The 16113-nt window shown below is 32.9% G+C and overlaps 1 protein-coding gene across 2 annotated transcripts in view; it reads right to left on the minus strand.

The window, feature by feature from the left end:
- Positions 1-16113, minus strand: part of BRINP3 (BMP/retinoic acid inducible neural specific 3) — a 393483-nt gene that overhangs the window by 168548 nt on the left and 208822 nt on the right. For both annotated transcript variants that reach the window (XM_023203373.3, XM_023203374.2), the window contains one exon: positions 9301-9491. In XM_023203373.3, coding sequence (XP_023059141.1) covers positions 9301-9491 — 191 coding nt within the window. The remainder of the gene's footprint in view (positions 1-9300; positions 9492-16113) is intronic.

Here is a 16113-nt window from a genome sequence, read left to right on the forward strand (position 1 = left end):
GAGCCTGTTATTGTTCTATTCAGGGCTTCAACTTCTTCCTGGTTTAGTCTTGGGAGGGTGTATGTGTCCAGGAATTTATCCATTCCTTCTAGATTGTCTAGTTTATTTGTGTAGAGGTGTTTATATTATTCTCAGATGGTAGTTTGTGTTTCTGTGGGATAGGTGGTATCCCTTTTATCATTTCTTTTTTATTTCATCTATTTGGATTATTCTCTCTTTTCTTCTTTATTAGTCTTGCTAGTGGTCTTTCAACTTTGTTGATCTTTTCAAAAAACCAGCTTGTGGATTCATTGATTTTTTGAAGGGTATTTTTGTGTCTCTATCTCCTTCAGTTCTGCTCTGATCTTAGTTACTTCTTGCCTTCTGCTAGCTTTTGAATGTGGCTGTTCTTGCTTCTCTAGTTCTTTTGATTGTGATGTTAGGGTGTTGATTTTAGATCTTTCCTGTTTTCTCTTGTGGGCATTCAGTGCTATACATTTCCCACTACGGACTGCTTTAAATGTGTCCCAGAGATTCTGGTACATTGTGTCTTTGTTCTCATTGTTTCAAAGAACATCTTTATTTCTGCCTTAATTTCATTATTTACCAAGTAGTCGTTAAGGAGCAGGTTGTTCAGTTTCCATGTAGTTTTGTGGTGTTGAGTGAGTTTCTTAATCCTGAGTTCTAATTTGATTACACTGTAGTCTGAGAGACACTTTGTTGTGATTTCTGTTATTTTACATTTGCTGTGGAGTGCTTTACTTCCAACTATGTGGTCAATTTTGGAATAAGTGTGATGTGATGCTGAGAAGAATGTATATTCTGTTGATTTGGGGTGGAGAGTTCTGTAGATGTCTCTTGAGTCTGCTTGGTGTAGAGCTGAGTTCAAGTCCCGGATATCTTTGTTAACCTTTTGTCTCGTTGATCTGTCTGATATTGACAGTGGGGTGTTAAAGTCTCCCATTATTATTGTGTGGGAATCTAAATCTCTTTGTTAGTCTCTAAGGACTTGCTTTATGAATCTGGGTGCTCCTGTATTGGGTTCATATATATTTAGGATAGTCAGTTCTTCTTGTTGAATTGATCCCTTTACCATTATGTAATGCCATTCTTTGTCTCTTTGGATATTTGTTGGTTTAAAGTCTGTTTTATCAGAGACTAGGATTGCAACCCCTGCTTTTTTTTTTTTTTTTTTTTTTTCTTTCCATTTGCATGGTAGACCTTCTTCCATCCCTTTATTTTGAACCTATGTGTGTCTCTGTATGTGAGATGGGTCTCCTGAATGCAACACGTTGATGGGTCCTGACTCTTTATCCAATTTGCCAGTCTGTGTCTTTTAACTGGGGCATTTAACCTATTTACATTTAAGGTTAATATTGTTAAGTGTGAATTTGATTCTTTCATTATGATGTTAGCTGGTTATTTTACCCATTAGTTCATGCAGTTTCTTCCTAGTGTTGATGATCTTTATAACTTGGCATGTTTTTGCAGTGGCTGCTACCAGTTGTTCCTTTCCATGTGCATTGCTTCCTTCAGGAGCTCTTGTAAGGCAGGCCTAGTGGTGACAAAATCTCTCACCATTTGCTTGTCTGTAAATGATTTTATTTCTCCTTCACTTATGAAGTTTAGTTTGAACTGTATATTAAATTTTGGGTTGAAAATTCTTTTCTTTAAGAATGTTGAATATTGGCTCTCACTATCTTCTGGCTTGTAGAGTTTCTGCAGAGAGATCTGCTGTTAGTCTGATGGGCTTCCTTTTGTGAGTAACCCAATCTTTCTTTCTGGCTGCCCTTAATATTTTTTCCTTCATTTCAACTTTGGTGAATCTCACAATTATGTGTCTTGAGGTTGTTCTTCTTGAGGATTATCTTTATGGTGTTCTCTGCATTTCCCGAATTTGAATGTTGGCCCGCCTTGCTATGTTGGGGAAGTTCTCCTGGGTAATATCCTGAAGAGTGTTTTCCAACTTGGTTCCATTGTCCCTGTCACTTTCAAGTATACCAATCAAACGCAGATTTGGCCTTGTCACATAGTCTCATATTTCTTGGAGGCTTTGTTCATTTCTTTTAACTCTGTTTTCTCTAAACTTCTCTTCTCGTTTTATTTCATTAAATTGATCTTCAATCACTGACACCCTTTCTTCCACTTGATCTAATTAGCTAAGCTTGTGCATGCATCACGTAGTTCTCGTGCCATGGTTTTCAGCTCCATCAGGTCATTTAAGGTCTTCTCTACACTGTTTATTCTAGTTAGCCATTCCTCTAATCATTTTTCAAGGTTTTTAGCTTCCTTGCGATGGGTTCGAACATCCTCCTTTAGCTCGGATAAGTTTGTTATTACCGACCTTCTGAAGCCTACTTTTGTCCGCTTGTCAAAGTAATTCTCCGTCAGCCTTTGTTCCATTTCTGCAAAGAGCTGCGATCCTTTGGAGAAGAAGAGGTGCTCTGGTTTTTAGAATTTTCAGCTTTTCTGCTCTGGTTTCTCCCCATCTTTGTGGTTTTATCTACCTTTGGTCTTTGATGATGGTGACCTAGAAATGGTGTTTTTGTGTGGATGTCCTCTTTGTTGATGTTGATGTTATTCCTTTCTGTTTGTTAGTTTTCCTTCTAACAGTCAGGTCCCTCAGTTGCAGGTCTGCTGGGGCTTGCTAGAGGTCCATTGCAGACACAGTTTGCCTGGGAATCACCAGAGGAGGCTGCAGAACAACAAATATTGCTGCCTGATCTTTCCTCTGGAAGCTTCATCCCAGAGGGGCACTTGCTTGTATGAGGTGTCAGTTGGCCCCTACTGGGAGGTGTCTCCCAGTTAGACTACACAGGGGTCAGAGACCCACTTGAGGAGGCAATCTGTCTGTTCTCCAAGCTCAAATACCATGCTGGGAGAACCACTGCTCTCTTCAGAGCTGTCAGACAGGGACATTTAACTCTGGAGAATTTTCTGCTGCCTTTTGTTCTTCTATGTATTGCCCCCGGAGGTGGATCCCACAGAGGCAGCAGGGCTTGCTGAGCTGTGGTGGGCTCTACCCAGTTTGAGCTTCCCAGACATCTTTGTTTACCTACTCAAGCCTCAGCAATGGTGGATGCCCCTCCTTCTGTCAGTCTGCTGTGCTAGCAGTGAGCAAGGCTCCCTGGGCGTGGGTCCCACCAAGCCAGGCATGTGATATAATCTCTTGTTGTGCCATTTGTAAGACCATGCCCAGAAAAACAGTATACTCCCACCCAAATACTGAGCTAGTTATTGCTTTAAGATCTTTTCAAATATTAGCTTACTTGAAAATTAGAGAAAATTCAATGAAACTAAAAGCTCTTTCTTCAAAAAGATCAACAAAATTGAAAAGAAAATGTTAACTTAGATTGATCATGATAAAAAGAGAAAACTCATATAACTTAAAATAAGGACACTAGAAATAACTAAGAATCAAGAATAAATAAGAGCTATTACTACTGACCTTACAGAAACACTGAGAATATTAAATAAATAGTATGAACAATTCCATGCCAACAAATTGTATAATTTCAATGAAATGGAAATATTTCTAGAAAGACAGAGACTTTCTTAACTGATGACCTCGATTTCCTTTATGACATAGAATATGAAGGTCATTGCTCAGATTTAGAAGGGCCAAGCTTGGATAGAGTTGGTGAGGAGAGTGATAGATGTTTGGAGGAACCATGTAGCTGTAAGATAACACTGAACAAGGGCTAGCCATGATGGTTCAAGCCTGTAATCTCAGCACTTTGGGAGGCCAAGGTTGGAGGATCTCTTGAGCCCCTTAAGTTCTTGACACTGACCTCAAGAAGAAAAACACGATATGAATAAACCTATAACAGGTGAAGAAATTGAACTAATAACCAAAATCTGCCTACAAAGAAAAGCTTCATTGTTAAATTTAACCAAAAATTCAAGGAAGAATTAATACCAATTCTTCACAAACTCTTCCACAAAATAGAAGTGGAAAGAATATTTCCCATTTCCTTTTATGAGGCCAGTATTACCCCCTACCAAAACCAGCCAGGTGTATCTCAGGAAAATATAGTCCAATATCCACTTTGAATATAGGCATAACAATCCTCAGCAAAATACTGGCAAACTGGATCTAGTCACATATAAAATAAATATACACATTGACCAGATGGGATTTAGCCCAAAGAATGCAAAGTTTATGCAATATCCTAAAATCTATTAATACAATAACTCATGTAAATAGAATTAAAACATAAAAATTACATGCTTAATAGATACAAAAAAAGCATTTGACAAAATCAACACACTTTCATGTAAAAAACACTCACCAAGCTATGAACTGAAAATAATTTCCTCCATATAGTAAAGAGCATGGATTAAAAACTCATCCTACCTAATAGTAATAGAAGGAACACTTTCTTCCTAAGAGCAGGACAAAGGAAGAGTTTCCACTCTCACCACCAGGACAATTAGACAATCAATCAATCAATCAATCAATCAATCAACAAACAAACAAATACAGTGCTATACAGACTGGACAGAGAGGTACAATTATCTCTGTTTGCAGATAACATTATCTAATAGAAAGTCTCAAAGAAGGTCAGGTACGGTGGCTCACGCCTGCAATCCCAGCACTTTGGGAGCCTGAGGCAGGCGGAACCCTTGAGGTCAGGAGTTGGAGACCAGCCTGACCAATATGGTGAAACCCCGTCTCTATTTACAACACAAAAATTAGTCAGGCGTGGTGGCAGGCACCTGTAGTCCCAGCTACTTGGGAGGCTGAGACAGGAGAATTGCGTGAGCTGGGAAGCAGAGGTTGCAATGAGTTGAGATCGTGCCACTGCACACCAGATCAAAAAAAAAAAAAAAAAAAAAAAAAAAAAAAAAAAAAAAAAAAAAAAAAGGAAAAAAAGAAAAGAAAGAAAGAAAGAAAAGAAAACAAAAAGAGACTGGTTACCAGTATGGGAGAGGTGGTAGAGGGAGATCATGAGAAGATATTAGGTCAGTGAGTGCAAAGTTGAAGTTATATAGGATGAATAAATGTTGAGATCCAATGTATGACATGAAGATTATAGTTAAAAATATTGTATTGCCTAGTGGAAATTTGCAAAAAGAATAAATTCTAGCTGCCCTCAGCACAAAGAAAAAAGAGTATGCAAGATGAAAAGATGTTTGGTATGGTAATTTGCTTGGCTGTAGTAACCATTTCACTATGTTTAAGTACATTAAAACACTATGTTGTACACCTTAAATATACACAATCAAAAAGAGTACCAAATATGGATCTTTCCTATAAATGCAAAATATAAAATGTGCCATTATTATCAATGGTTCACATGCATATTTTCTTGGGTATTCTTAAAGTAAGTTGTAATTATGTGTGTGTGTGTGTGTGTGTGTGTGTGTGTGTATATATATATATATATATATATATATATATATATATATATATGAGCAAAATTAAAAATAAATATATTATCATTTTACTGATTTTACCCCCAAATAACAAATAATTTACTTATCAAAACTGCTTCTTGGAAAAGTATTGTTGGGTTTAATTTTATAAATAGCTTTAAAAAATTTAATGTAATGTATTTTATAATTTCAGAAGTGTAAATTTAGAGTTAGCTATAGTGCCTCTTTTCAATATCACCTGCAACACTCTTAAGTTAACTATGCAGCACTAAAAAATCATTTCAAGATGGGTTTTCTAAGCTGAAATGTTGACCTTCAAGCTAATTGTAATATATTGTTTCTGCTTATTCCTAGGTTTGCTGCTCAAAACTTTCCAAACACTATAATATTGAAAGTTATCTGATTGTCTTTTCTATATTTGAAGAATACAAGAAATACAGGAACATATCAGTAATTATTTTATGAAAATAATTACTTAAAAATATTTTAGTAGTGTCCTATTATAAAAACTTAATTTTACTCAGTGCATTATTTCTAAAAATTAAAATAAGAAAATTCTCTTTGAAAATATATATGACATAACACATCAGTTGACAGATTAAATATCCTTTCAAAGTATATAATGTATTGTATTTTTCTCATCACCATAAATTATATAGCATTAAAATTTATTAGACTATTTAAAAATAAAAATATGTTAGTGTATTTTTTGAATAACTTAAGTCAATTGAATTGGATCTTCAGAAAATAATGACCAACTCTAGACATTACACTTCACATTTTATTGGACTACAAATAATATTGTGAAATAATATTTGATATAAATGCTATTAATTGTAAGAGTATGACAATTAATTAAACTATGGGTATTTGTGTCAGTTTATTTACAGATTAATTAACAAATTATAGTCTATATTTATATTCGTAATTATAAAAGACAAAAAAACAAATTGCTATATTCTACTTTCTAGAAACTGGCTCATAGTTAAATTGTTTAACTCTTGTGATTTGTAAGAATTAGCATGATAAAAGCTGGCATGATTTTGCAGATCTAATTATATTTTTGCTGTTACCTGATAACAACTCTATTTACTTTATTTTTTAGCAATTTTCTGTCTCATAAATTCTGTAAATCACAGAACAACTTCATTCAACATTTGCTCTAGAAATTAAATACCTACTATACATCACTTGAAACACAGCTTACGTTACCGAATCAAAGAAATTGTGAATCTTGTTATCCTTAGTTTGACAATTTAAAGCACACAAGCAATGCATGGAACCTTTAGGGATTTAGTAAAGGAATTGAGATCTTGGTTTCAGAGACTACAAGAGTACTTTACATCAAATTGTTTATTCAATAAGAAAATATTTCAGTAGTTGAATACCCTTGGATCCAGCCTACCGAAGTCCCTTCACCCATCTACTCAGTTCCTCATACTTCTAAGCACTTGCAATCTTAGTCAAACTTGTAAATGAAGAGAGACACCTTTTACCTGTGCAGGGACACATTTGATAAGTAATAAAAATAAAAGATAATCTCCACACAAAACTGCACAGACACATCAGTGTTCATGTAACTCAGAAGGGTCGACTTCCTGCAGTGCACATGGTCATGGGTTTCTGGCTCCAGTCTTGCTCGAACACAGCACACAAGCACAATGCCTTTCCCTGGAGCCTTCATAATAACCTTGACTGCAGCTAACCCTGGCATGCAAAATCATCAGCTACTTAAAATTACAGCTGCCTCAGAAGAAAATTTCCTTTAGGTCTAAATTAAATCCTGAAAGGTACAATTGTTCTCCTTTCTTTCCCATTCCCTATTACCTCATCACCTCACGCTTGCACTCTCTATGAATTTCTATGCCTGTATTCTTGGCTATGTTGTCACCAGCTGGTGCTTATCTCATTTCCTTTTTTCCTTAGTTACAGCACAAGATGGGTACTTCTGTTCACAGTGATATAGACCTTGTATCATTCCCACTGTTTGCTGTTTCCTCCACCTAATGTAAAGCCCCCTTTCCTCCCATTTCCAGCCACTCTACACATACTTTAAATCATTTTTATTATGTGCACAGAAACTTCTTTCCATAGTTAATGAACAATAGGCATTCCCTGTGGCCCTGTCCAGGTAAGTCTGTTGACTCCCAAATTCCAGATTACTCTTTCTTTCTCCTGAGAACTTCCTGTAAGTGTCACTTCTTTGGGACTCGTTTCCACCACACAGCTAGGTTATAGACTTAACGAAGCATCATTATTCTCATTTGTATTAACAGAGTCTAAATGCAATGCCTGTATACAATAGTATACCTCAATAAAACATATGTTTTTTTTGTGCCATATACTTCTCCTGTGGGAGAAGAGAAGTATATGCAAATAACGATTATGTTTTGACATGTAATGTGCCTGTATATTTCTTACTTAGAGTACAAAAACTGTTGTATAATTTCACAGTCACACTTGGTGCTGAACAGTAACAACAAAAATCAATAGCCATATAATAAAATCATTTACAACAATGATTTCTTCCGTTAGAAAATAGTTTGACCAAAGTTTCTGTTTATATCCTTGAAATTGATTTCTGGAAAAGTCTAGTTTTCCTCAGCAACCTCAAGCTAAGTTTTTCTGACAACATCTTCCAAAATTTTTAAATTAACTGAAACATCTGCATTCATACTGGCTACATTTTTATCTGTACAGCATAAATACTATTTATATACTTATTACTCAATATAACACTAGTCCTGGAGTCAGAAGCCAACTAACTATATTGCATGATTTATATCTACTGAAGTTTCCCAACACCATCTACTAGCAATATTAGGATTTTGCTGTATTGTTTGTGTAACCCTTAAGCTAAGGTATTTCCACATCACCTTTTATTTTCTCCAGTACATCCTGAACAAAAAAATATACTTGGAGCAATCTTCCGAGCATTCTTAACCCATTTATGGGTTTAAGTTGAAGTAGTAACTTTTCAACTAATTGACACAAAAATGAACACACATTAATTTTAGTTTCATAAAGTCATAGAATGTTACATTTAATCATTCCTTTTTGTATTAACTATGAAAGGTTAGATTTGAAACACTCTGAAATGCTCTCTCTATATTATTTTGTTATGGCTAACTTAGGGTAGGATCATACTGTTCTGACTCTGTTAATTTTACAATGGCCATTTGACAAATGGAATTACATTGAGCTAATTTGCCAGAGAATATGTCTAAAACTTATTGTTTAGGGATAACAATTTCTCCTCTCTGTTTCTCAATCTCTTTTTCTCATTCATTTTATTTTTTCTTTTGAAAATCAGAACTTAATTATTCTCCTTTTTTCTCAGTTTTGATAAAGTCAACCTTAGTGTATTCAAAGTCAAATGCCTTTAGTGAACACCTAATATTAATCCACCAATTCTAGATTATGGTATATTTTGCCTCCTAGAAACCCATACAACCGTGCATCTGTACATCTTAATATATCTTAAAAACATTGAGGGGTCATTTTCCATGAAGCAGGACTTCTTAAAAATATCTTGTGCCATGGACGACTTTAAGCTCAATAAAGCCTCTCTTCTCAGAATGGTATTTTTAGATGGGTAAAATGAATTAAGGAGAATTATAAAATAAATTGATGTTATTAAAACAAATTTGTATCCATGTATAGGGAGTCTGTGTACCTCAAGATAAATTCATAGAATTCAAATATACTTTAATTACATGTAACCAAGAAAAATCTCAACCTACTTAGCAAGTAAAAAATTATATTGAATACATACAAACTCATCTTAAATATATTACATAACTGAAAGCAAGAAAATTGTAAATATATTTTTATAAAATAATTGTTTAAATTCATGGAATAAGCAAACACATAGAAATGCATTTTGGATATAGAAGAAACAAAGAATGGAAGGTGATAATTTTAGCATAAACTCATTCTTACCTTGATGGCAGTGGATGCAATTTGAATGTGGTGAAGTCTCCGAAGTGTGCTGTCCCTGTCAATGAAATAAGAAGCGGCTAGCTGATGTAGCGTCTCCAGAGTGACCGAAGAGCTATTGGTGCTGGAATCACTTCCTTCAGCTCGTTTGCTCAACTTCCGCTTGTCCACAAAAATTGTGAGTGATTCCTCTCCTGCATTAATAATATTGCAAATTATTCCATTGTCCACTTAAAATCTTTTTTTTAAACTTATCTGCAGGTAGAAAGGCCTAGCTTATGCATATAATAAAACAAAGGACTGATATATGCCAAAAGGGCAGGGGGTTTTACTTTTTGGTCACAAATATTTCTCAAGTACCTCAAAGAATGCCTGAGATGTTGATCACTTTAAATACATAATTACTGGATGTTAAATATTTAGCTTTTGCAGAATAATTTCTCCAGATTTTATTGACTTTCTAACATAGTTTAGCATAACACTCATATGGTCCAAAAGGAAATTAATTTATGTAAAACAAACTTAAGTGAGGTGAATAAAATGAAATTGTATTTACTCAGAAATTTTTATCATAGACTAGAATATCCAAATGGAAACATGACAAAGCACTAGTTTTCATTTGCACCTTTAAAATTCAGATAACGCATGTGTATGCATATATAGGTATGTACATATGTAATACATTCAGAATTTCCCTGCATAGGATGTATTAAAACATGGTGTGTTAATACACTGTGTGAAAAACACTGAAATCTATGTAGGATTTAGGTAGTGGCAATTGGTTCTCAAAGGTAAAATGTAAAGTATATTACAATTAAATTGCAGTTTTCAATGTTCAAAAGACAAAAATCTGTGTCATTTGAGTTAGACATTAAGAACTTGTGATCCTCTGGCAACCATATTCTTGGACACTTATCCAGCACATAACTGTCAAACTTGCTATTTTCATTCTCTTGGGAACGCTTTTGTTTGGGTAGTATTGTGCCCATTTACAAACTAACAAGTCACTTTCATGAAAAGGCAAATAAGTTTGTCTAATAGAATAATTTGCATTTCCTCTCTTTCTTACAATAATATCAATTTTAAAATGACGTAGCCCAGGTGACAATCCAACCTTAAGGAAGAGCTCTTACATGTCTACCAGATATCAGGACAGCTTCTATCAGAAATAGGTTTCAACAAATGTTATATCTAAAACTCACACTTTTTGTTGGTATTTGGACCCCAACATGCATATTAGAAATCAGTTGGAGGAAGGAGAATAGTTAAAGAGAAAATATATCTATCAAGAATAAATAGGTGGGTCAAATCATCAAGAATATTAAGTCATGTACAAGAAAAACAGCTTTGGCGTAGAAGCAGCTAAAAGTGAAAAAGAATGCATAGATAAACACTATAAAAATAAACAAACAAAAAATCCCTTGCAATCATTTTCTGCAAGAAAAAGATCAACAGGTGAGGAAATTTCAGGAAGTGTATCTCAGAATGACAAATGAATAAGAAAAACTCATCCATGTTATAAGTCATAAGAGTGCCAAAACATACAAATACCCGGTAGATAGATATAGAAAGAACAACAGTGGTATGGCGGCTGGTCTAAGTAAGTACTCACAATGCAGCTCTGTGAATTATGTAAGAGACATGTCTCAGGAAAATTACAAATAAAATGAAACATCTTTGTAAATGTAAATTAAAAATGAACAAAGTTAATGATCTTGATATTAGAGAATTTAGGCCAAAAATTATTAAATGAGGAAAAATTGCCATGTAGTGCTAGAAACTTGCAATGTTGCTTTAACAGTCATACTTTTCATAAAGCAGAAGATACAGGAGCAATAGACATACACTGATAATATTATGAGACTTCAACACATATTTCTAGATACAAAGGGGATAAAAGTAATGGTAGAAATATATAGAACCTCAAAATAAGGTAGATCTTATCAGTAAATTTTAAAACTTATATTAAGAATAGTGCAAATCAAACTTACTATCAAGAATACACAGAACATTTACAAAAGGTGACCATGTATTTTGTTATAAAGAAACCTTTAGGAAATTTCATGAATTTGTAAGAATATAGTATGACTCATTGATGTCAGTAAAAAAAAAAAAACCCTAAAAGCTAACAGAAAATTTAAAAAGATATTACATATGAAAATTCCCTATTGTATAATATTTGAGTGATAGGATAAATTAAGGTAAAATTACAAGTTTTAAAGGAAAATATTATATATCAGAATTTAAGGAACACAGCTAAAGCACTGCAGAGAGAAATATCCATAACATACATGAGTTAACTACATGATTCTAAAAATCAAAGAAAAACGACAAAAAAGCTTACATCAAATAAAAATAAAAAGGTGAAAGCAGGTGTTAGTTGTTTTTAAAACGAGTGGAAAAGATAAACACAACCAAAAGTAGCTTTTTTCAGGAGAAAAAACACCGACTAGTCAACCTACTTTTTTTCTTCATGGAGAAAGAAAATTACATAATGAATTGACAGAATAAATATATAATAAAACAGAGAACAGAGCATTTAGTTAAAAATATGGAAGAACTATTTTCTAAAACATAGTGCAAATAAGATTAGGTGTCACAGAACACCTCCCCCCGCAAAAAAATTAACCTCCCCAGATAGTTCACAGTGTAATTTTGCCTAAAATTTGATATAAAAAAATTGATAATACTGAAAATATAAAACTTCTAAATCTATTTTTATAAACTGAGTGTAAAATTAGCACAGATATCTAAAAATCATCATACACAATACATTTTGCATTTAATAAATATTGATGTAAAATTATGACTAAAGCAATAATGAATAATATCGAACAGTAAATGTTAAAAATACATATCTTGTGACCAATAGGATAATTCCAATAGTGCAAAGCTGGCTCAATAGTAGGAAATCATTAATATAGTTCAGCATATTAACATATCCAGAAACAAAAATGCTGCTATCCTTTATTGCTTCAAATACATTTGATGAATAATTATAACTATTTATGATTAACCAAAAATTAATAAATTAGGAATCAATGAATAATAATGTTTTTTTTTTTATTTTCCATAGAGATGGAGTCTCACTATGTTGCCCAGGCTGATCTCAAACTTCTGTCCTCAAGTAATACTCTCACCTCAGAACCCCAAAATTCTGGCATTGCTGCCATGAGCCACTCCACCTGGTAAAAACTTCTTTAAAGAAGTAAAATATAGGATCCTAAGCATAAAAGCCAGCATCTTTCTTAATGGGGAAACCCAGAAGCCATCCCTATTAAAATCAGCACTAGACAAACATACCCACATTGCTTCTATTATTCAACATGCTAATAAATATATTAAAATGCAAATGTAGATGAGAATGCAAATTAGAATCACAGTGTCAGAAAAAACACTTAAACTATGTTTATTTTGCAGATAATATGATTACGCAGGTGAAAATCCAAAATTTAATGCACAAACTACTGCACATATACAGTTACAAAACTTAGTGAGGTATAAGCAAATAATAAAAATATTACTAACTCAATAGACTGACACACACAAATATTAACTAAGTATAAATAATAATGGATTAGATCACACCATTTAAATGGCACAAAAAATGTGAAACGTACATGAAAAATTTGCAAGTCACTTCTGAAAGTTGCCATAATAGACCTAATGACATGATAGATATTTTTTCTTGAGCGTAAATATTCAACAACAAAATATATCAGTTTATCTTAATATAAAGTAATGTAATCTGATTAAAAAACTGAATAGATCTTTTTTTTTGTTTCCTGGAAGTAGGAAAATTAATCATGTCAATAATGAATTGTAAGTGAAAAAAGTAAGAAATACTTTTAAAAAGAATAGGCAAGAATGAGAATATCTTACCATATCTGAATGCAAATTGTAAAATCTGTATAATTAAACAGTGCAGGCTGACACATGAATAGACACACAAATTAGAACAGGAAAAATATCCATAAAATAACAAGTACATGTGGAAATTTAGCATGTAATAAGAATGAGACAGAAATTCCTTGGGAAAAGATAGACTTTTTACTAAGTGACACCTAAATAGCAATTTGGAAAATAAGGGATATGATTCTATAAAAGGATAGATTCCAAACAGATTAGAGACATGATTATTTAATGAAATGAAACCATTCAAGTACTAGAGGAAAATTTATGAAAATACAAAGGAAGGAAATAATTCATAACTAAAAATCCCACATTACAGAAATAAAAGATACATTAATTAGAACAAGTAAAACCAGATTTTTTAGCACAAAATCACAATAAAACAAATTTTGCATTGAAAAGTAATATTTACAACTTATATAACAGATAAATGATTAATTCCTCTAACATTCCAAGAACTCCTAGAAATCAAGAGAAAGAAACACAAGATTCAGATAGAAAAACAGGAATAAAGGGGAAAAGATTGTTCAGACAAGAAGAGAGAAAACTAGCCCATACAGATTTGAAAATATATTCAATCTAAGTCATAGCATGAAAAATACAAATTAAAAGTATGCTGGTATATTACTTTTCAATGACAGAATTTGCCAGAATCCAAACTTTGACAACCTGGGCAAATCTATCGGAAAAGTAGAAACAAAGAGGCTTTCTGATGTATTGTTGGTGGGATTGCAAAATAATGTAACTTACATAGAGGGAATATTGGCAATAGTTATCAATAATCAATTCCACAATCCTACTTTTAAGAATGTATTTAAAAGGATGACTGACTAAAATATGCAAAATGTGTCTCACTGTGGCTTTATTACTGACATTTGGTAACAATATAAATTCCTATCAGTAGGAATAAACTAGTTTACTACCGTACAGTGGAACACTGTGCAGCCAGAAGAAGGCAGCAAAAGTTATTTCCACAGAAATATCACAAAGTGAATAAAAATTGTTTCCTAAGAGTTTTTTTTATAAGAAAAGGGTAAGATACAAGTATACACGTATATGTATATATGTCTTTCTATTTGGAAAAAAGCATCAAACAATGGAAAGATTAACCAAAAGCATTTATGCATATTTTCCTACAGATACAGAAAGGTAACAGGATGAAGAAACACTTTTGCAAGAAAGATTTCTCTGAATATATTTTATCATGTTGTTTAAGCACTTTAAACAGTGTTAAATGCTTTATTTATTTATAAAAAATAAAATTATATCAAATTTTAAAAGCCATCCCTAAAAATTAAAAACATAATCCAATGCTACTAATTGTATATCATGTTTGTAAAAATAAAGTGACTTAAGAACACAGTATTTTGAATGTAAATCAATTTTTGGAATATATTCCAAAGACAAAAGTACAAAGAATCAATAAACTTCATACCATAGTGTATGAGCAGCATATTCATAGTAGTATGGTTTTATGCAGTATGTTGCTACATATGAGTATATGGGTATTTATTGTACAAATATCGCTACTTTGGGTGTCTTTGAAAAACCATTGAAGAAAAAAATCATAATGGGATGAGTTTTCATAACTCTTGTTCTACATCTGGCCCAGGTTTAAAATCTATTTTTTCATAATAAAAATATCCTGAAGTAATTGGTAAGTTCATAACCAATACTATGGCTAAAATAAAACTCTAAAGGATTTGGCTATTCCCAGATGATTCCACTTGGAAAATGAATTAAAATGTTGAAGAAGCATCCAAATTCAGCCTTGATGCATTCAATGTTTTCTACAGATTCTTGTATTTAGAAGGAGACTTACACATTTTTAAAAATGTAATAATGATATCAAATATTTTCTTCAGTTGAATAATATATTAAATTCAAAACATTGATCCAATTAACCAATTAGACATTAGTTTTGCCTCCTGGAGATACAAGAAGGCCCTTTTAAATATGTGAAGAGAGTCATTTTCGGTAAGTCTCCCTTTATATAGTAGTGAATTTTCCTATTACTCAAAGTGTTGCAACATTAATTGAAATTCTATATGCTGTTGAGCAGAAGAGATAATTAGACCAATAGAAGGCATTCTTTCACTGGATTATGAGGTCCTGGAAGACAGACATTTAGAATTAGTTTTAGTTAAGATGTAAGTGTACCAAGTTTTACTGTAGAACGGATGTGGGTTCTAATGCTGGTTTAGTAACTGAATGATCTTGAACAACGTATCTTAGGACTCAGTTTCCTCTTATGGAACATGAGCATAGAAATTATTTCCTCACAGAGCAGTTGTAAGCTGAAATAGATAGCTGGAAAGGGTTTGGAATATGGCTGGAATCTAGTCATTCGAAAATTGTTAATATATTATTATTCTCTTCTATTCACCACTATGATTCAGAGTTGCATAAATCAACTCATTCCATACCTAGAAGTTTCTAGTAAATTTAGCTATTTTATCTTATTTGTGATAAGAAGTTGGCTTTTCTACTTTTATATATTCTTTTACCCTGTCCTATAGTCTGCAACCATATACAGAGAGTAAAGATCTCCCACAACAGTTCTTTAAATATCATATTTCTATCTATGTTGATTTTCAGATAAATATTTTTCAGATAAATATCGTATTTCTACGTATGTCTTTGCTTAACAGGTAAGTATGACACATCATTAATTTCTTCTTAACGGGATTCCAATTGAGCCATACTTCACCCCACAAAAAAGGTGGAGCACATGCTCATCTTAAAACAGTGAATTAAAACCAATTTGATTTAGAAATCCTTTGCACATATTAGGTTGTCCCACGACACAAGTGGAAAGTAATAAGAGGTAGGGATCACCATTTTAGTATAGTCCTTATTGTAACTATATGAATGATAATACAAACCTAATATATGTTGAGGCAA

Source organism: Piliocolobus tephrosceles, chromosome 1, assembly GCF_002776525.5.
Source record: "Piliocolobus tephrosceles isolate RC106 chromosome 1, ASM277652v3, whole genome shotgun sequence".
In the NCBI taxonomy this organism is placed as follows: Eukaryota; Metazoa; Chordata; class Mammalia; order Primates; family Cercopithecidae; genus Piliocolobus; species Piliocolobus tephrosceles.